Source organism: Bos mutus, chromosome 7 (assembly GCF_027580195.1).
Source record: "Bos mutus isolate GX-2022 chromosome 7, NWIPB_WYAK_1.1, whole genome shotgun sequence".
In the NCBI taxonomy this organism is placed as follows: domain Eukaryota; kingdom Metazoa; phylum Chordata; class Mammalia; order Artiodactyla; family Bovidae; genus Bos; species Bos mutus.
In genome coordinates this window covers 79,796,409-79,817,678 of record NC_091623.1, presented here as the reverse complement: position 1 = coordinate 79,817,678, position 21,270 = coordinate 79,796,409, and the positions used below count along the sequence as shown (strand labels likewise).

At 38.4% G+C, this 21,270-nt stretch overlaps 1 protein-coding gene across 1 annotated transcript; it reads left to right on the top strand.

Moving 5' to 3' along the window:
• The first annotated feature begins 14,953 nt into the window (after positions 1 to 14,953).
• LOC106701296 (olfactory receptor 7A17) lies at positions 14,954 to 17,731 on the top strand. The gene is made up of 2 exons (XM_014481190.2): positions 14,954 to 14,973; positions 16,717 to 17,731. Exon 2 carries the CDS (start codon positions 16,721 to 16,723, stop codon positions 17,729 to 17,731), a length of 1,011 nt encoding a protein of 336 aa, XP_014336676.1. The 5' UTR covers positions 14,954 to 14,973; positions 16,717 to 16,720.
• Positions 17,732 to 21,270: the final 3,539 nt, after the last annotated feature.

Below are 21,270 nucleotides of genomic sequence, written 5' to 3'. Positions count from 1 at the left end.
ATAAAAATTAAGGTCATAATATTCTGATTGTGCTTATTAACAATAATACTTAATATACAATACCAGCTTCATTTAGTGTTGGCTCTCAGAAAAATAAGTGGCCTTTTCAAGAAGATTTCTAAAGATGGGATTCTGATACATTTAGGATTCTTCTGCCATGAGTATTGAAAGCTTAAACACTAGTTGTTTGAAAGATAAGGACCAGATGTCCACAAAATGGCAAAGTAGTGAACTCCAAACGTCTGCACTTCTAAGAATATCTTTAAAGAACTGGCAAAATTTTATCAGAATTAACTTTTTTAGAATTATGGCATCCAAAGAAAAGCTTGCAACAAAGGGGAATGCTTAAGGAATAAAACATGGCTGAACTTTGTTATATAGCTTCACGTTTTAATTTACTCGGGCACCAGTCTTGACTGTCCACCTCAAAAGAGAACTTTTAAATGACACCACACAATCTTCGTCCAGGTTTCTAGCACTAGAAGGAGCAATATGAACATTATTCTCGCAAATAACGTTTCTTTGTTTTGACCTAACTGATGGCTCTCTAAAGGACTGATCTAAGACTTACTTTATTTCACCTGTCTTTGAACTTCTCTAAGGCTGAGCTGACAACCTGAGCAATGTTTGTTGAAAATATATACCAGTAAATGTGTTAGCTGCTGCCTGGGGTCAGAGATAACAGTTGGGGGAAAATACACAAAAACTCTAAGGCATTTGGAGAAAGTCTGAAAAAGAGTTGTTTTGGATAATAAATATTTTTAAAAGCTCCCTAATATTTTATGAAATCTAGAATGTCATGTGAAGCACTTGACTCATAATCAGAAATATGCCCTGAGAAGACACTATGCTATCATTTCTAGTTGACCTCCTGGCCTCACTCAAGCAGGAGGTGAAAGCTAGACGAGAGCTGTAAACTGAACATTAAAGGCTGGCTCCAACCCACAAGAGAGTTCATTTACAGAACAACGGGATAATTCTGAGGTGTGAGTTTTTTATTTTTTGGCATTTATGGAAATTTCTATTTAGGTACAGCAGGGACAAATAGATTCAAGGGATTAGACCTGATAGACAAAGTGCCTGAAGAGCTATGGATGGAGACTCATGACATTGTACAGGAGGCAGTGATCAGACTATCCCCAAGAAAAAGAAATGCAAAAGGCAAAATGGCTGTCTGAGGAGGCCTTACAAATAGCTGTGAAAAGAAGAGAAGTGAAAGGCAAAGGAGAAAAGGAAAGATATACCCATTTGAATGCAGAGTTCCAAAGAATAGCAAGGAGAGATAAGAAAGCCTTCCTCAGTGATCAGTGCAAAGGAATAGAGGAAAACATTCAAATGGGAAAGACTAGAGATCTCTTCAAGAAAATCAGAGATACCAAGGGAATATTTCATGCAAAGATGGGCACAATAAAGGACAGAAATAGTATGGACCTAACAGAAGCAGAAGATATTAAGAAGAGGTGGCAAGAATACATAGAAGAGCTATACAAAAAAGATCTCATGACCCAGATAATCACGATGGTGTGATCACGCACCTAGAGCCAGACATCCTGGAATGTGAAATCAAGTGGGCCTTAGGAAGTATCACTATGAACAAAATGGAATTCCAGTTGAGCTATTTCAAATCTTGAAAGATGATGCTGTGAAAGTGCTGCACTCAATATGCCAGCAAATTTGGAAAACTCAGCAATGGCCACAGGGCTGGAAAAGGTCAGTTTTCATTCCAGTCCCAAAGAAAGGCAATGCCAAAGAATGCTCAAACTACCTCACAATTGCACTCATCTCACACGCTAGTAAAGTAACGCTCAAAATTCTCCAAGCCAGGTTTCAGCAATATGTGAACCGTGAACGTCTAGATGTTCAAGCTGGATTTAGAAAAGTCAGAGGAACCAGACATCAAATTGCCAACATCTGTTGGACTGACAAAAAAGCAAGAGAGTTCCAGAAAAACATGCATTTCTGTGTTATTGACTATGCCAAAGCCTTTGACTGTGTGGATCACAACAAACTGTAGAAAATTCTCCAAGAGATGGGGATACCAAACCACTTGACTGCCTCCTGAGAAATCTCTATGCAGGTCAAGAAGCAACAGTTAGAACTGGATGTGGAACAACAGACTGGTTCCAAATCAGGAAGGAGTACATCAAGGTTGTATATTATCACCCTGCTTATTTAACTTATATGCAGAAAACATCAGGAGAAATGCCAGGCTGGATGAAGCACAAGCTGGAATCAAGATTGCTGGGAAAATATCAATAACCTCAGATATGCAGATGACACCACCCTTATGGCAGAAAGTGAAGAAGAACTAAAGAGCTTCTTGATGAAAGTGAAAGAGGAGAGTGAAAAAGTTGGCTTAAAACTCAACATTCAGAAAACGAAGATCATGGCATATGACCCCATCACTTCATGGGAAATAGATGGGGAAACAGTGGAAACAGTAACAGACTTTATTTTGGGGGCTCCAAAATCACTGCAGATGGTGATTGCAGCCATAAAATTAAAAGACGCTTACTTCTTGGAAGGAAAGTTATGACCAACCTAGATAGCATATTGAAAAACAAAGACATTACTTTGCCAACAAAGCTCCGTCTAGTCAAGGTTATGGTTTTTCCAGTGGTCATGTATGGATGTGAGAGTTGGACTATAAAGAAAGCTGAGCACCGAAGAATTGATGCTTTTGAACTGTGGTGTTGGAGAAGACTCTTGAGAGTCCCTTGGACTGCAAGGAGATCCAACCAGTCTATCCTAAAGTAGATCAGTCCTGGGTGTTCATTGGAAGGGCTGATGTTGATGCTGAAACTCCAATACTTTGGCCACCTGATGGGAAGAACTGACTCATTGGAAAAGACCCTGATTCTGGGAAAGATTGATGGAAGAAGGAGAAGGGGATGAGAGAGGATGAGATGGTTGGATGGCATCACCGACTCAATGGACATGGGTTTGGGTGGACTCCGGGAGTTGGTGATGGACAGGGAAGTCTGGCATGCCAGATCATTCATGGGGTCTCAAAGAGTCGGACACAACTGAGTGACTAAACTGAACTGATAAGGGTGATGTCATCTGCATATCTGAGGTTATTGATATTTCTCCTGGCAATCTTGATTCCAGCTTGTGCTTCATCCAGGCCAGCATTTCTCATGATGTACTCTGCATAGAAGTTAAATAAGCAGGGTGACAATATACAGCCTTGACGTACTCCTTTTCCTATTTGGAACCAGTCTGTTGTTCCATGTCCAGTTCTAACTGTTGCTTCCTGACCTGCCTATAGGTTTCTCAAGAGGCAGCTCAGGTGGTCTGGTATTCCCATCTCTTTCAGAATTTTCCACAGTTTATTGTGATCCACACAGTCAAAGGCTTTGTCATAGTCAATAAAGCAGAAATACATGTTTTTCTGGAACTCTCTTGCTTTTTTGATGATCCAGCGGATGTTGGCAATTTGGTCTCTGGTTCCTCTGCCTTTTCTAAAACCAGCTTGAACATCTGGAAGTTCACGGTTCACATATTGCTGAAGCCTGGCTTGGAGAATTTTGAGCATTACTTTACTAGCGTGTGAGATGAGTGCAATTGCGCAGTAGTTTGAGCAGTCTTTGGCATTGCCTTTCTTTGGGATTGGAATGAAAACTGACCTTTTCCATTCCTGTGGCCACTGCTGAGTTTTCCAAATTTGCTGGCGTATTGAGTGCAGCACTTTCACAGAATCATCTTTCAAGATTTGAAATAGCTCAATTGGAATTCCATCACCTCCACTAGCTTTGTTCGTAGTGATGCTTTCTAAGGCCCACTTGACTTCACATTCCAGGATGTCTGGCTCTAGGTCAGTGATCACACCATCGTGATTATCTTGGTCGTGAAGATCTTTTTTGTACAGTTCTTCTGTGTATTCTTGCCACCTCTTCTTAATATCTTCTGCTTCTGTTAGGTCCATCCCATTTCTGTCCTTTATGGAGTTCATCTTTGCATGAAATATTCCCTTGGTATCTCTAATTTTCTTGAAGAGATCTCTAGTCTTTCCCATTCTGTTGTTTTCCTCTATTTCTTTGCATTGATCGCTGAGGAAGGCTTTCTTGTCTATTCTTGCTATTCTTTGGAACTCTGCATTCAGATGCTTATATCTTTCTTTTCTCCTTTGCTTTTCACTTCTCTTCTTTTCACAGCTATTTGTAAGGCCTCCTCAGACAGCCATTTTGTTTTTTTGCATTTCTTTTCCATGGGGATGGTCTTGATCCCTGTCTCCTGAACAATGTCACGAACCTCCCTCCATAATTCATCAGGCACTCTATCTGTCAGATCTAGTCCCTTAAATCTATTTCTCACTTCCTCTGTATAATCATAAGGAATTTGATTTAGGTCATACCTGAATGGTCTAGTGGTTTTCCCTGCTTTCTTCAATTTCAGTCTGAATTTGGCAATAAGGAGTTCATGATCTGAGCCACAGTCAACTACTTGTCTTGTTTTTGTTGACTGTATAGAGCGTCTCCATTTTTGGCTGCAAAGAATATAATCAATCTGATTTAGGTGTTGACCATCTGGTGATGTCCATGTGTAGAGTCTTCTCTTACACAAACATTAACAAAACCAAAACAGACCAATGGAAACAAAGTCCAAGAGAGAGACCTGGCAAGAAAAGGAAACTAAGAAATTAATCAACCAATTAAAAGAAAACGAAAATGCAGAACAGAAAATAAGACCAAAGTAGAATTCTACCTAAGGAATAAAGCCAAAAAAATAAAACAAATAAACACCCGAAAGCTCCACACCCTGTGCATGACACAGCCGTAGCACCCTGCCTCCAAGGCTGCTTGGCTTTCTTCCGAAGGCACTCACTGCCATGGACTTCCTCCCTCCCATTCCCTTGGGCTGTCTCCTGCAGTCAACAATAGTTCTAGCCCTATGTTTGCACTCCAGTCACCAAGCTCCAGCTACCAGCCACCATTCTTTGTGATGGCCTCACATCCCTGTCGAGGGTACATGGTTTCAGTTTTTAACACTGAGTATAATGTTGGCTATGGTTTTATTATATATGGCTTTCATTATGTGAGGTGTTTTATACCTACTTTGTTGAGCGTTTTCATTATAAATGTTTAGTTTTTCATAAGTTTTTCTGCATCTATTCAGATGATCCTATGATTTTTATTCTTCCCTTTGTTAACTAGAAATATCACATTTTTCATTCTGTGGATATTTAACCATCCTTGTATCTCTGAGGTAAATCTCAGTTGGCCATGATGTATAATTCTTTTAACATGTTGTTGAATTTGTTTCACTAGTATTTTGTTGAGGATTTTTGCATTTATTTTCATTGGTGCAATTGATCTGTCATTTCCTTTTTTGTGGTGTCCTTGTCTGGTTGAATAATGAAGTTATACAATTCTCAGAAATGAATGAATTAAAAATGATATGCAAACTTGAATTTTCACTCAGAAGATCTAAAACTACCTACCCCTGACTTGCACAGGTCCACAGCCTTGCTACTCAAAAAGGAGTCCACAGATTAAGACCTGTAGCATCAGCATCACCCAAAAGATTCTTTTGATTTTCAGAATAACTGGGCCCTCCAGGTCCTGATGATTCAGAACCTGCATTACAACTACAACCATGGGTGTTACCTGTGCATGTTGAAATTGAACAAATTCTGGTTTTCTCACCTCCTCATGTGGACAGTTGGGGCCAGATAGTTCTTTGTATTAGGTATTGATGGTGTTCAGCAGCATTCCTTCAAACACTGCTGCATATCCCCAGCGGCAACATAATCTCTGACTGAGAACACTGGCCTGCAGCTTGGGCTTCCCAGGTGGTGCTAGTGGTAAAGAGCCCGCCTGCCAATGCAGGAGACAAAAGACGTGGGTTCAATCCCTGGGTCAGGAAGATCCCCTGGAGGAGGGCATGGCAACTCACTCCAATATTCTTGCTTGGAGAATCCCAGGGATAGAGGAGCCCGGGGGCTAAAGTCCATAGGGTCGCAAAGAGTTGGACACAACTGACACAACTTAGCACACACACACATGGCCTACAGCTTGAAAAATGGAAGTATCCAGACAGAATTCCAATTAAGGCCCTTTGCTTACTCGGTTTGAACCTTTAGGTGGATCATTAAATTCCCTTAAACACGTTATTGCAATGTGGGACAGTGTTCATAATGTTATAATACTACTTCATAGCATAAACTTTTCTAAAAGTTATGTCAGGCAATGCCTGTAAGACACAAAGCTCAGGTTAAATAGCATTAAAAGGTCTGCATATATTTTTATAATTAAGAAATACCTTATAGTTAGTGACTAAACGATGGCTCTTAACTTGTGATTAGGTATGAAATCCCTAGTTTTTTGAACAAATGTGTTAGGAAGCCATTGAATGCGATGCCAAGATTAAATATCAGATGAACACAGTTCTCCCTCTTGTTGAAAAGGGAAGAATAATTTTCTGAAGCTAAAAAGGCTGTGTACCAACCACAAATTAGTCTTTTAAGGATCTAAGAGATTTAGTCCTGATAGGTTCCTTAGTCTCATTCTTTGGAGAAAACATCACTTAAGGGTTGAGATAAGGTCTTCATGGTTAGATTTGAAAAACAAAGACAAGCAGTAATAAAAACTGGATTCACTTGACCTCTAACCTGACCTCTTGGGATCAGAGAATCATTTGGAAAAAGTGACCCTTTTCCAGAGGCCCAGAGGGAAAACAGGTACTTAGAAGTTGTAGTAACTGGAATAAAATGTGCTTAATGAGCAGGCATAGAGAGTTATTAATGTCTCCTTTGTTGCATTCCCTTAGTGTTTGCATCCCTAAGCTGGAGAAGACATGATATTTGCTTCCTAAGTCTGGATCAGGATTCAGTGCTTTAATACTCTGCAGTCTTGTCTGGTGACAGAGCTTCAGTCTTCATCATCAACAATCCAAGAATTAGTTCAACTTTCACAAGCAACCTGCCTCTCAGAAACCCCATCTAGGTAAGTCTGAGAACACAGGAAGTGCTCCATAAGATTCAGAGAAAAGGGAACTTGAGAACATTTATCTAAAGTCAAATGAGAGCCTAATCAGTCTAGCCCAGAGATGAGCAATTACTGTTTTTGTACTCATGATTAACTAATAATATGTAACTGATTTATTTAATATGTTAATAAGGATGTGTCTGACTCTACAATGCAAGCTGACAAGTGATGGGAATGGAGGTCCAATTCAATGACCATGTAAATAAGTAAGATAAAATAGTTCCAATAAAATTAAAACATATATGAATTCTACTGTTCAGAGAAGGAAGAAAGTGTAACATATGTAGAAGACTATGCAGCAAATTATGACTATTATTTTTTAGTTTCTAAGTTGGGGTGTATTTAAGCATATTCTGTATTCACTTAAAAGATCCAGACCAAAAAGGTAGATATTACTGCAACAGCAGTTTATGAGAATCTATTTCAGAGTATCTTCTCTCATGCTGTGCATTCATATGAAAAGACATATTTAATAAATCTGAAGAGGAATATTAAATACTTGTCCTTTGCAGTAATTTCATTACTAGCAAGTCTGCATTTTGGAGAAGGGGTTGTTACTACACATTTACATTCTCTATGGCAAATGGAATGTGAAAGTCATTTGCCCAGTTTATATACAAGAGTCTGAGTTTTTAAATACTGTTTTTTATTCCACATCCAAAGAAAAAAAATATTTTCCACTAACTTTGCTATTTGACATCAATTCTTATATATATATATATATACACGCATACACATTATGTATTGGGGGTAATGTGTGAAAATATATATGTTTTGTTTAATCAGTTCTATTAGTCAATCATGTCATATTCTCCCATATTACATTTCATATAGGGAAACTTTTTCTATATCCTTTGTAGTAATAACAACCACTATACATGTTATATTCTTATTTCACATTGGTTTTTCCATATTAGTAGCTTTTTGACTTTTGTGATTAGATGTTTTCACGATAGCAATCATCTCTCCCCTCTTATGGAAGACATTCTTTTGCATTCAGATAACTACTGCTTTTTTTTTCATAAGCATACTGGAATTGCTTATCGTTTTACTAATAGGAAGTATAACTTTATATACTGTTTCTTCTGCTTTGCAAAAATTGTACCTTTATATCTATTTTTCTTATCTACAGGTCTTTGCCATTATAATCTTTAATTAGAGACCCATGTGATGTGATTAAAATTTTATTTTATACATTATTCCATAAGTCAGTCCTAAGATTTTTATTAAATATCATTTAATACAATTGTGTGAAACCATTAGTCTTTTCCTGGTTGTATTTTCCTTACAATTGTTTTTATTTTATGGATTTTTATTTCTTTAATATTTTTTCTGTATAAATGCACATACTTTGAAAACACAAAATAGAACAAAATATGAAGCCCCTGTTCCTTTGGATCTTAAATCATAATGGAAAAGGCCTATTACAATAATCTAAATGAATGAATGTGATATACTTTCCTCAGAGATAAATCATGTTTAAAAAGATAAATTTTCATGGTCTGTGTAGGAGGTGCATGATGTAGAGAAGCCTCTGCATGTTGGACAAGGAACAGAACCAGATCTAGAGTTTACCCATAAGAAATAACAAGAGATCAAAGCCAAAGTTCAGTAATAACACAGAAAATAATGTCACAAGGAAAAATGAAAGAAAGGCCAGCACATCTGCTATTGCACAATACTTTAAAAAATTTGTGGTCAAATAAGCATGCATTGGAGAAGGAAATGGCAACCCATTCCAGTGTTCTTGCCTGGAGAATCCCAGGGACAGGGGAGCCTGGTGGGCTGCCGTCTATGGGGTCGCACAGAGTCGGACACGACTGAAGTGACTTAGCAGCAGCACCAGCAAGCATGGATAGATATAGGAATCACAGTTAGATGAGGAGAATGAGGCAGATCCCATGGTGAGGCAACTGAAGCAATAAAAGTTCAGACTGTTGTTTCTTGAGAGTGAGGTGATTTCAGCACCCACACTGCTACCTGTTCTCTCTGCAGCCAGGCTCCTCTGTCGGGCTTTTCATTCAAGCTGCTTCCTCCTCATTAGCAGGACTTCCCTTTTAAGCTATTCTTGCCTTTACTGCAGTGGATTCTAGATGTTTTCAACTATGTATCAAATCCATGCGTTTATTTTGTGATCCAGAATGCGTGTGTGCTAAGTCACTTCAGTCGTGTCCAACTCTTTGCGACCTATGGACCATAGCCCGCCAGGCTCCTCTATCCATGGGATTCTCCAGGCAAGAATACTGGGGTGGGTTGCCATGCCCTTCTCCAGGGAATCTTCCCAACCCAGGGATCAAAGCAGTGTCTCTTACATCTCCTGTATTGGAAGGCAGGTTCTTTACCACTGGGCTTCGCAAGTGAGCACTACCTAGAAAGCCCATGATCCAGGATGCACATTTGCAAAAACGTTGAAGAATAAAACACAAGCATATACATGTACACTCACACACAACTGAACAAAGCACCATGAAACAATTTTGCATGAGCTTTACTATGTCTTCCCTGATAGCTCAGTTGGTAAAGAGTCTGCCTGCAATGCAGGAAACCAGGTTGAATCCCGGGGAAGGGAAGATCCCCTGGAGAAGGAAATGGCAACCCACTCCAGTATTCTTGCCTGGAGAATTCCACGAACAGAGGAACCTAGTGGGCTGCAGTTCATGGGGTCACAAAAAGTCGGACACAACTGAGTAACTATCACTTTCACTTACTATGTATGATATTCACTGAGTTTTTTACTCCATTCTATTGAATTCTTAGAAACCAGAGTCTGAAACCTAATGGGTCTCAATGTTAGAATGTGGAAACATTCCTCTGACGTATTTTGTACTCCTATGTTAGTACATTTGGCTCTCTGTATCTTTGGGTTCTACATCTGTGGATTCATCCAACTACAGGTTAGAAATAGCCCAAAAACATCCAGAGAGTTCCAAAAAGTAAATATGAATTTGAGATACACCACTATGATAAACTTTGCTGTTCATTACATCCCAATGAACTATTTTATATAGCTGGAAGTTTGCACCTTTTAACTCCCTTACCCACTTTGCTCCTCAGTCTTCTCTGGAGACCACCAATATTTTTTCTGTTTCTATCATTATGTTTTCTGTTTGTTTGTTTGGTCTGGGATTTTTTTGTTATTTTAGATTCCACATGTAAGTGATATTATGCAGTGTCTGTCTTTCTCTGTCTAACCTTTTCACTTAACATAAAACAGTCAAGGTCCATCCATGCTATCACAAAAAGCAATATTTCATTACTTTTTATGGCCAAATTTGAAAGACATACCTTCTTTATTCATTCATCCATTGATGAGAATTGTATTAAATAAGAAGGTTATTTTGGGTAACAAAATGTTTAATAATATTCATTATTTCAATTATAAGCAGGGTATGTCTTTCCATTTATTTGTGTCTTCTTCAATTTCTTTCATCAATGTCTTATACTTTTCAGAGTACAAGTCTTATCGCTCCCCAGTTAAATTTATTCTTAGGTGTTTTATTTTTTTGATGCAACTGTAAAAGGGATTATTTCTTAATTTCTATTTTGATAGTTTGTGGTCAATGTATAGAAATGCAGGAGGTTTGCAACTGATTTTCTGTTCTGCATTTGGTTGAATTCATTTATGTTTAACAGTTTTTGGTGACACCTAGAATTTTATAATGAAAAGGACATCTTTTTTGGGTGTTAGTTCTAAAAGGTCTTGTAGGTCTTCATAGAACCGTTCAACTTCAGCTTCTTCAGCGTTACTGGTTGGGGCATAGACTTGGATTACTGTGATATTGAATGGTTTGCCTTGGAAACGAACAGAAATCATTCTGTCGTTTTTGAGATTGCATCGAAGTACTGCATTTCGGACTCTTTTGTTGACCATGATGGCTACTCCATTTCTTCTGAGGGATTCCTGCCCTCAGTAGTAGATATAATGGTCATCTGAGTTAAATTCACCCATTCCAGTCCATTTCAGTTCGCTGATTCCTAGAATGTCGACATTCACTCTTGCCATCTCCTGTTTGACCACTTCCAATTTGCCTTAATTCATGGACCTGACATTCCAGGTTCCTATGCAATATTGCTCTTTACAGCATCAGACCTTGCTTCTATCACCAGTCACATCCACAGCTGGGTATTGTTTTTGCTTTGGCTCCATCCCTTCATTCTTTCTGGAGTTATTTCTCCACTGATCTCCAGTTGCATATTGGGCACCTACTGACCTGGGGAGTTCCTCTTTCAGTATCCTATCATTTTGCCATTTCATACTGTTCATGGGGTTCTCAAGGCAAGAGTACTGAAGTGGTTTGCCATTCCCTTCTCCAGTGGACCACATTCTGTTAGATCTCTCCACCATGACCCACCCATCTTGGGTGGCCCCACGGGCATGGCTTAGTTTCACTGAGTTAGACAAAGCTGTGGTCCTAGTGTGATTAGATTGACTAGTTTTCTGTGAGTATGGTTTCAGTGTGTCTGCCCTCTGATGCCCTCTTGTAACACCTACCGTCTTACTTGGGTTTCTCTTAACTTGGGCATGGGGTATACTCTTCACGGCTGCTACAGCAAAACGCAGCTGCTGCTCCTTACCTTGGACTAGGGGTATCTCCTCACCGCCACCCTTCCTGACCTTCAACGTGGGATAGCTCCTCTAGGCCCTCCTGCGCCCACGCAGCCACGGCTCCTTGGACGTGGGGTTGGTCCCCCCGGCCACCACCTCAATGTATGAGACACAAAATTTTAAAAATATTTGTGTAGGATATAAGATAAATAGAAATAGAAATCTATTATATTTAAATTATTAATGACATCATTCAAGATACTCCTGTTCTTATTTTTTCTGTACTTTATAAAATATTCTCAGAGAAATGTGAGTATGTCTCACTATGATGATGTATTTTTTTCTTTTCCCTTGCATTTCTTCTAATTTTTGCTTTATTTATCTTTTTTGTTGTTGTTGTTAGGTGTCTAATGGTTTATGATGTCTATCTTCTTTGTGAATTGTACCTTTTATCATTAAAAATATTCATCTTTGTTTCATTTTAAAATGAATAAATAAATTTAATTTTAAAAAGTTATGAGGAATGGAGATATATTTTTGATGGAAAAATAGGACAAAATTTTGTCATGAATTAAAATTGGTTATTTGAGAATGGGAAAAAGGAAAACCAGGACAAAATTGTAGAGGAATTTGGAAAGGAAATCTTGGGGGAGAACATTATGCTTTTTCAAGTTGGCTAAGATTAAAGTATACTTAGTTTTATTTATTTTATTTTTTAAGAATGTACTGCCTACATTTTAAAATTTATTTTTAATATAAATTTATTTATTTTAATTGGAGGCTAATTACTTTAAGATATTGTATTGGTTTTGCCATACATTGACATGAATCCAGAATGTTGATAATCATAAGGTTTAATGTAATCAAAAGTAAACTGATGCAATATTAGAATTTGGTTTTCTCTGTTGGAATATCAAGTTTTGTTGGATTTTTTAATCTGTTCTTAATAAGAAACTGTAAACAAAAGTACTCTTCCTTTGTTTTTTGCCTTTTAAATTATGTCAAAAAACAAAAGATTGTGTTTTAACAAAACAAAAATGGGCAAAGGACTTGATTAGACATTTTTCCAAGGAAGATATATAAAACTCTAACAAGTACACAAAAAATGTTCAACATCACTAATCATTAGGGAAATTAAAACTCAGAGATAGCACCTCACATTTTTTTGAATGGTCATCTTCAAGAAAGTATAGTTTAAAAATGTTAGCTTGTTCGTGGATTAAAGGGAACACTTGTGCACCTTTAGTGAGACTGTGAATTCTAACAAGCACAATACTATGGGAACCAGTATGGAGGACCCTCAAAATATTAAAAATAGAAATAATATTTGATCCAGCAGCTCTAATTCTGGGAAAATATCTAAGGAAACAAAAACAATCTCTTAGAATATATCTACACCCTTATGTTCATAGCACCATTATTTATAATAGCCAAGACATGGAAAACAATCGGAGTGTCTATGGATGGATGAATGAATAAAGAGTTTGAAATGCATGTATACAATGGAATGCCACTTAGTCATAAAAAACTATGAAATTTAATGATTTATGGCAGCATGAATGGACCATAAAGTTATTATGCTAAGTGAAAGAATTATGCTAAGTGAAAGAAGTCAAAGAGAGAAGACAAATACTGTATGATATCACTCATACATGGAAATGTGAAAAATTGAAAAAAACATAGAAAAAGAAAATAGACTTTTTGTTTTCAGAAGTATAGAGTTTAGGCTGGGGAAAATGAAAGGTTGTCAAAAGACACAAACTTCCAGATATGAGAGGTTATTGGCAAGTGGATTTTTTTACCAGTTAACCACGAGGAAAACCCCAGTTCACAATACATGTAAACTAAATCTTCATGTTGTGCACCTTAAACTTATTCAGTGATGTATGTCAATTATTTTTCAATGAAACTAGAAAAATAAACAGTTCTTACCAGGAATTTTTTAAGTGGTGAGAGTGGACACCCTTGCTTTTCTTGTTCTTGATCATCATAAAAGAAATGCTTTCTATTTTCCTTCATCAAATATGGCATTAGCTGTGGTATTAAAATATATGGCCTGTATTATGTTGAGGTTTGTTCTTTCTTTACCCAATTTGTTAAGAGTTTTTATAATAAAGGGATGTTGAATTTTGTCAAATGCTCTTTCTGTATCAATTGATATGAGCATATGATTTTAATCTTCACTTTATTAATGTAGTTTGTCACATTGATTGAGTCACAGATATTGAAATATGCTTGCATCCCTAAAATAAGTCCCATTTGATTATGATATATGGTCCTTTTTATGTGTTCTTGAATTAGGTTTGATAATATTTTATTGAGGATTTTTGCATCTATCTTGATCAGGGATATTGGTCTGTAATTTTCTTGTGGAGCTCTTGTCTGGCTTTGGTATTAGGAAAAGCTGGCCTCATAAAGTAAGTTTGGAAGAGTTTTCGCCTCACCTATTTTTGAATACTTTGTGAAGATTCATATTAATTATTTTTAATATGTGATAGAATTCGCCAGTAAAGCCATTTTTTCCTGAAAAAATTTTTTGTTGGGAGATTATTTTTCACTGATTCAATCTCCTTACTAGTAACTGATCTCTTCAGATTTTTCCTTTCATAATGATTTAGTTTTGGTAAATTACATTTTTCTAAAAATTTATCTTCTTTTTTCTAGATTGTCCAATTTGTTCACATATAATTGTTCATAATGGTCTTTTATAATCCTTTGTATTTCTCTGGTATCAGTTATAACATCTCTTATTTCTGATTTTATTTATTTGAGTCCTGGGCATTCCCTCTGCCAAGCACACACACACACACACACATAAATTTTCATCTCCCTCCTTCCCTTACTTGAAGTCACTTTTCAAATATCATCTTGTTTTCAGGTCTTGCATAAATACCCATAAAAATTAACTGTACTATTCACTCACTCATGTTCACTGCTTTCCCTTTCTTCATAACACCCATCCCATCTGAAATGGTATATACTTTTCTTATTTGCTTACCACTACCAGGTGGCTCAGGCTTCCCAGGTAGCTCAAGTGGTAAAGAATCTGCCTGCAGTGCAGGAGACCTGGGTTTGATTCCTGAGTTGGGAAAATCCCTTGAAGAAGGGAATGGCAAGCCACTCCAGTATTCTTGTCTGGAGAATTCCAAGGAAAGAGGAGCCTGATGGGCTGCAGTCAGTGTGGTCGCAAAGAGTCAGACACAACTGGGCACACACACAACTTTATCATTTGTTTAAACAATTTTTGTCCATTTTTCTCCATCATTGAAATGTAGGGATTTTCGCCTTTCAGCACACTGAGCTATTGCCTAGACAATAAGTTAAACATGGTCAGATTTCAATTCACATCCCTGAAATACATGAAGAATTTCTCATTAAAACTACAAAATACATGACCTTTTAGGGGTGAAACAGAGGAACAAAAAGTCAATGTCCAAGGAGGCAGAGAAAATGCCATAAAAAAAAGCAGATCCATACGCAAAATATTAAAACAATTTTCTTGACTACAAAACAACTGTAACATTTTAATTGTTTATGGAATACTGTCAGTCAATCAGTTCAGTTGCTCAGTTGTGTCTGGCTCTTAATGACCCCATAGAGTGCCATCATCAACTCCTGGAGCTTACTCAAACTCATGTCCATTGTGTTGGTGATGCCATCCAACCATCTTATCCTCTATCAGCCCCTTCTCCTCCAGCCTTCAATCTTTCCCAGCATCAGGGTCTTTTCTAATAAATCAGTTCTTCTCATCACATGGCCAAAGTATCGGAGTTTCAGCTTCAGCATCAGTCCTTCCAGTTAATATTCAGAACTGATTTCTTTTAGGATGGACTGGTTGGATCTCCTTGCAGTCCAAGGGACTCTCAAGAGTCTTCTCCAACACCACAGTTCAAAAGCATCAATTCTTTGGCGCTCAGCTTTCTTTATAGTCCAACTCTCAAATCCATACATGACCACTGGAAGAATCATAGCTTTGACTAGATGGTCCTTTGTTGGCCAAGTAATGTCTCTGCTTTTTAATATGTTGTCTAGGTTGGTCATAACTTTCTTTCAAGGAGCAAGTGTCTTTTAATTTCATGGCTGCAGTCACCATCTGCAGTGATTTTGGAGCCCCTAAAATTAAAGTTTGTCACTATTTCCATTGTTTCCCCATCTATTTGCCCTGAAGTGATGGGACCGGATGCTATGATCTTGGTTTTGAATACTGGGTTTTAAGCCAACTTTTTCCACTCTCTTCTTTCACTTTCATCAAGAGGCTCTTTAGTTCCTCTTCACTTTCTGCCATGAGGGTGGTGTCATCTGCATATCTGAGGTTATTGATATTTCTCCCAGCAATCTTGATTCCAGCTTGTGCTTCATCCAGCCTGGCATTTCACATGATGTACTCCACATAGAAGTTAAATAAGCAGGGTGGCAATATACAGCCTTGATGTACTCCTTTTCCTATTTGGAACCAGTCTGTTGTTCCATGTCCAGTTCTAACTATTGCTTCTTGACTTGCATACAGATTTCTCAGGAGGCAGCTCAGGTGGTCTTGTATTCCCATCTCTTTCAGAATTTTCCAGTTTGCTGTGATCCACAGTCAAAGGTTTTGGTGTAGTCAATAAAGCAGAAATAGATGTTTTTCTGTAATTCTCTTACTTTTTCTATGATCCAACGGATGTTGGCAACTTAATCTCTGGTTCCTCTGCCCTTTCTAAATCCAGCTTGAACATCTGAAAGTTCATGGTTCACGTACTGTTGAGGCCTGGCTTGGAGAATTTTGAGCATTACTTTGCTAGTATGTGAGATGAGTGCAATTGTGTGGTAGTTTGATCATTCTTCAGCATTGCCTTTCTTTGGGATTGGAATGAAAAACTGACCTTTTCCATTCCTGTGGCCACTGCTGAGTTTTCCAAGTTTGCTGGCATATTGAGTGCAGCACTTTCACAGCATCATCTCTTAGGATTTGAAATAGCTCAACTGGAATTCCATCACCTCCACTAGCTTTGTTCGTAGTGATGCTCCCGAAGGCCCACTTGACTTTGCATTCCAGAATGTCTGGCTCTAGGTGAGTGATCACACCATTATGGTTATCTGGTTCATGAAGATCTTTTTTGTGTAGATACAAGTAATTTATGTAATAAAAGTTTGTGTGAATATTAGTAATATTGTTTCCTTCTTTCCTGGAAGTCACTTCAACCACATGGAACCACATAATGATACACAAATTTCAGAATTTCTCCTTCTGGGATTTTCAGAGGAACCAGAACTGCAGCCCCTCATATTTGGGCTTTTCCTCTCCATGTACCTGATCACTGTGTTTGGAAACCTGGTCATCATCCTGCTTGTCAGCTCAGACTCCCATCTCCACACCCCCATGTACTTCTTCCTCTCCAATCTGTCCTTTGTAGACATCTGCTTCACCTCTACCACCATCCCAAAGATGCTGTGGAACATCAAAACTCAGAGCAAAGTTATAACCTATGAAGGTTGCATCACACAAATTTACTTTTTCATACTCTCTGCAGTATTGGACATCTTTCTCTTGACTGTAATGGCCTATGACCGGTTTGTGGCCATCTGCCACCCCCTGTATTACACAGTCATTATGAACCCCCGGCTCTGTGTACTGCTGGTTCTGGTGTCCTGGGTAGTGTGTATGTTGAATTCCTTGTTACAAAGTTTAATGTTGTTGCAGCTTTCCTTTTGCACAGATGTGAAAATCCCCCACTTTTTTTGTGACCTCAGTCAAATAATCCAACTTGCCTGTTCTGACACATTTCTTAATAACATGGTGATGTATTTTGCAAGTGTCCTGTGGGGTGGTGGTCCCCTGGCTGGTATCCTTTACTCTTACTCTAAGATAGTTTCCTCTATACATGGAATGTCATCATCTCAAGGGAAGTATAAAGCATTTACTACATGTGCATCTCACCTCTTAATTGTCTCCTTATTTTTTTGTACAAGCCTAGGAGTGTACCTTAGCTCTGCTGCTACCCATGGCTCACAGTCAAGTGCGACAGCCTCAGTGATGTACACCGTAGTCACACCCATGCTGAACCCCTTCATCTATAGTCTGAGGAACAAAGACATAAAGGGGGCTATGAAGAGATTCTTCGTGATGGAAAGTCTTAAAAGGCCAATGGTTCTGGGTCTGGAGAGGTGCCCATGGCTTAAGGGATCAAAGCTTCAGTCAGTAGTTGTGATTCTTTAATCAGATTGTGAAAGTAGAATTTGCTTTTGTTAATTTTCTAGACTTTTCATTTTTTCAGCTATTCTATGTAATTTAGTTACTCATTTTATTAGGCTATCTTCTCTCTCAGATATCCAACAGCTTTCCCCTCTTTTTTTCTAAAATATTCCCAAACTTTTGATATTAAAAATTGGACATTCCCAAATTCCCATTTACTCATACAACTACTTGGATTTACTAAGAACAGTTTCTTCTCAAATGACTAATATCACCCCATGTAATATGTCTTTAGTTTTACTAAAAAAAGAATTATCAGATATCACGCCAAAGGAAAGACATGACAAACATGGAAGCTAAGCCATCTTTGTAAGATTATAGGAGAGAAAAATCTGAGATCATAGCTTTTCACTTCTGTGTCCAACATTCCTCATATATCAGATCTTTAACTGGTATTCCTGATATTATAGACTTTAAAATACAAGTGTGTTTTACAACAAGTCATTGGGTTTATTTTCCTAATTAGGATTTTGTTTTCTTATCAGCCTCTATGTCCACATTACCTACCATAGTCACTGGCAAAGCTGATTATTGCAAAGGATGAGATGGCTGGATGGCATCACTGACTCGATGGACACGAGTCTGAGTGAACTCCCGGAGTTGGTGATGGACAGGGAGGCCTGGCGTGCTGCGATTCATGGGGTTGCAAAGAGTTGGACACGACTGAGCTACTGATCTGATCTGATCTGATCTGCCAGTGTAGTCTACACAGAAACACAAATTACAACACAAATTGACTTAAACACACATTTACTTAATATCACCTTCAAGTCAGAAATGACCTTGAATATAATAAAGTAACTTTTAAAATATACTTTGTATTATTATTTATGACATTTGTTTTCAAGCTGTGCATCTACTCATTGCAGTCTGGAATACTAGTGTCAATGTTTAAGGGGACCTACTCACTGAAGTGAAGGATTGATTAATCTGCTTTATGTTTTATTATTGAATTATCTTACTCTTCCTACTTGAAAACTCAAGGTGAGCCTATAACTATGACTTTTTCCATTGGTCTTAATGAAACATCTCATCAATTCTAAATGTTGTCATAAACAAAAAGAGCAGTGAATGGACAACATCATCCACTATATATTTTCCATATACAAATGAATTTCTTCCATTTGCAAGATCAAAACTGATTCATAAGAACATGACTTCCTGCTTAGACCTAAGATTCAGGTTCGGCAATGTTTGTACACAAACACATATGTCCTTGCAAACTTTCCTGAATTTAGGAAAGGAACATCAGTGAAGTCACTTTTTAATATAGTTGTGTGGAAAAAAAACTACTTGGATAAGACAGTAATCAGAAATGCTTTCTTCAAATCTCAGAACATGTGTGGAAAAAAAAACATGGTGAAAAATAAGAAGCAGTAGATTATTAGCTTTGCCCTCAGTATCATTCACTTTGATTATTACATTTGCTAGCAGGCTGCATAACCAGTTATCCTACAACAAAATGGTAAAATATAATGCATTTATTATCAAATGAGATGGTATGTTTTGGAGTTGTTTCAAGTTTTACTAGGTTTTTCATGAGTCTGTAATTAGCTGTCAGTCTCTCTATATGTTTCTAAGGCTCGTCCATGGTCCAGTAGCTGGCTGTAGTGCTTTTGTATTTTAAACTAAACTGTAGACAGTTCATTCATTTCTCAGTTGAGTTCAGTCATTCAGTCATGTCTGACTCTTTCGATCCCATGGACTGCAGAACACTAGGCTTCCCTGTCCATTACAAACTACCCGAAGTAAAAGTGAAGTGAAAGTGAAAGTTATTCAGTCGTGTCTGACTCTTTGCAACCCCATGGACTATACAGTCCATGGAATTCTCCAGACCAGAATATTGGAGTGGGTAGCCTTTCCCTTCTCCAGGGGATCTTCCCAACCCAAGGATCAAACCCTGGTCTCTCTCACTGCAGGTGGATTCTTTACCAGCTGAGCCACCAGGGAAGCCCAAGAATACTTGTGTCGGTAGCCTATCCCTTCTCCAGGGACTCTTCCCAACCCAAGAATCTAAACAGGGTCTCCTGCATTGCAAGCAGATTCTTTACCAACTGAGCTATCAGGAAAGCCCACAAACTCCTGGAGCTTGCTCAAACTCATGTCCATTCAGTCAGTGATACCATCCAACCATCTCATCCTCTGTCATCCCCTTCTCCTGCCTTCAGTCTTTCCCAGCATCAGGGTCTTTTCTATATCTAGGTTAATATAGTTTACAGGAGAAAATGAGTTTATCAAATGTAAATTGCCTTAATTTATTCCACTGCTCCTATAGTCATTATAATGCTTTTCTTTCTTCCCGGTTAGAAGACATATCACCCACATTTATTCAGGGTGACTCAGCTACCTGTACTCTAGGTCTGACCCTGAGTCATGCATCATTAGAGATTTTCTTTTTTTAACTATTTTTTTCAGACTATAACAGGTAATAAGTTGAATATATTAAAAATGCACAAGCAATAGAGGAAGTAGAGGGATTAATAAGATGGCAGTATAGAAATTTCCATGTCTGCCTCCTCTAAGAAACATCAAATAAGAAGAACTATCCATCTACCAAAATATCTTCACAGAAACAAGGGATTCCAAATGAGACATTACAGCACTTTGATGAAGCAAAATAATTTTTTTAAGATGCACTGATTAAGGTAGGAAGGACAATGTCACATTACTGCTGTCACACATACCTCAAGTCTAGGCATCTCAGTATGGAGAGAGGAACCTCCAAGTGGGAATAGAAGAGTGAAGTGAGCACCTGAACTCACCTCAAACTCCAGTTCCAGGCACATACTAGTGCCCAGCTAACTCCCATAAGTCTAGGTCTCAGACAAGTCATTGCACCCTGGCTCACCCCAACACCCAGCTGGAGCATATGGTCTCAGCATCCACACAGGCTCCTGCAGACACAGTCCATGCAGGCTCCTGAAGATACAGGCTTGTGGCCCAGCCAAGTAGCCTTGCCCCTGAGATCTAACTTTCAGACTTGGCATGGTGCCAACACAGCATATAGCTCCCTCATTTCATTTCAGTTCAGTCGCTCAGTTGTGTCCAACTCTTTGTGATCCCATGAATTGCAGTACACCAGGCCTCCCTGTCCATCACCAACTCCCAGGCTTCACTCAAACTCACATCTATCAAGTTGGTGATGCCATCCAGCCATCTCATCTTCTGTCGTCCCCTTCTCCTCCTGCCCCCAATCCCTCCCAGCATCAGAGTCTTTTCCAATGAGTCAACTCTTCGCATGAGGTGGCCAAAGTACTGGAGTTTCAGCTTTAGCATCATTCCTTCCAAAGAACACCCAGGACTGATTTCCTTTAGCTCCCTAGCCTTAGGCAAACTCCCTTGAACTAAAGAGCTTGCCTTCACTAGGACAAGGCCAGCCTCCTCCTCCTGAGATGTCAAATCCTTCACATGAGTCCCTGGCACCTGGATGACACAATCTGTACCAAGAATCTATGCACAGCCACACAACCACGTGGTCTGTTCATCACCACAGACTCAGGTGC

Bases quoted from the DNA above. Each gene is read 5' to 3' on its own strand.
- LOC106701296 (XM_014481190.2), top strand. From the start codon at position 16,721: ATGGAACCACATAATGATACACAAATTTCAGAATTTCTCCTTCTGGGA.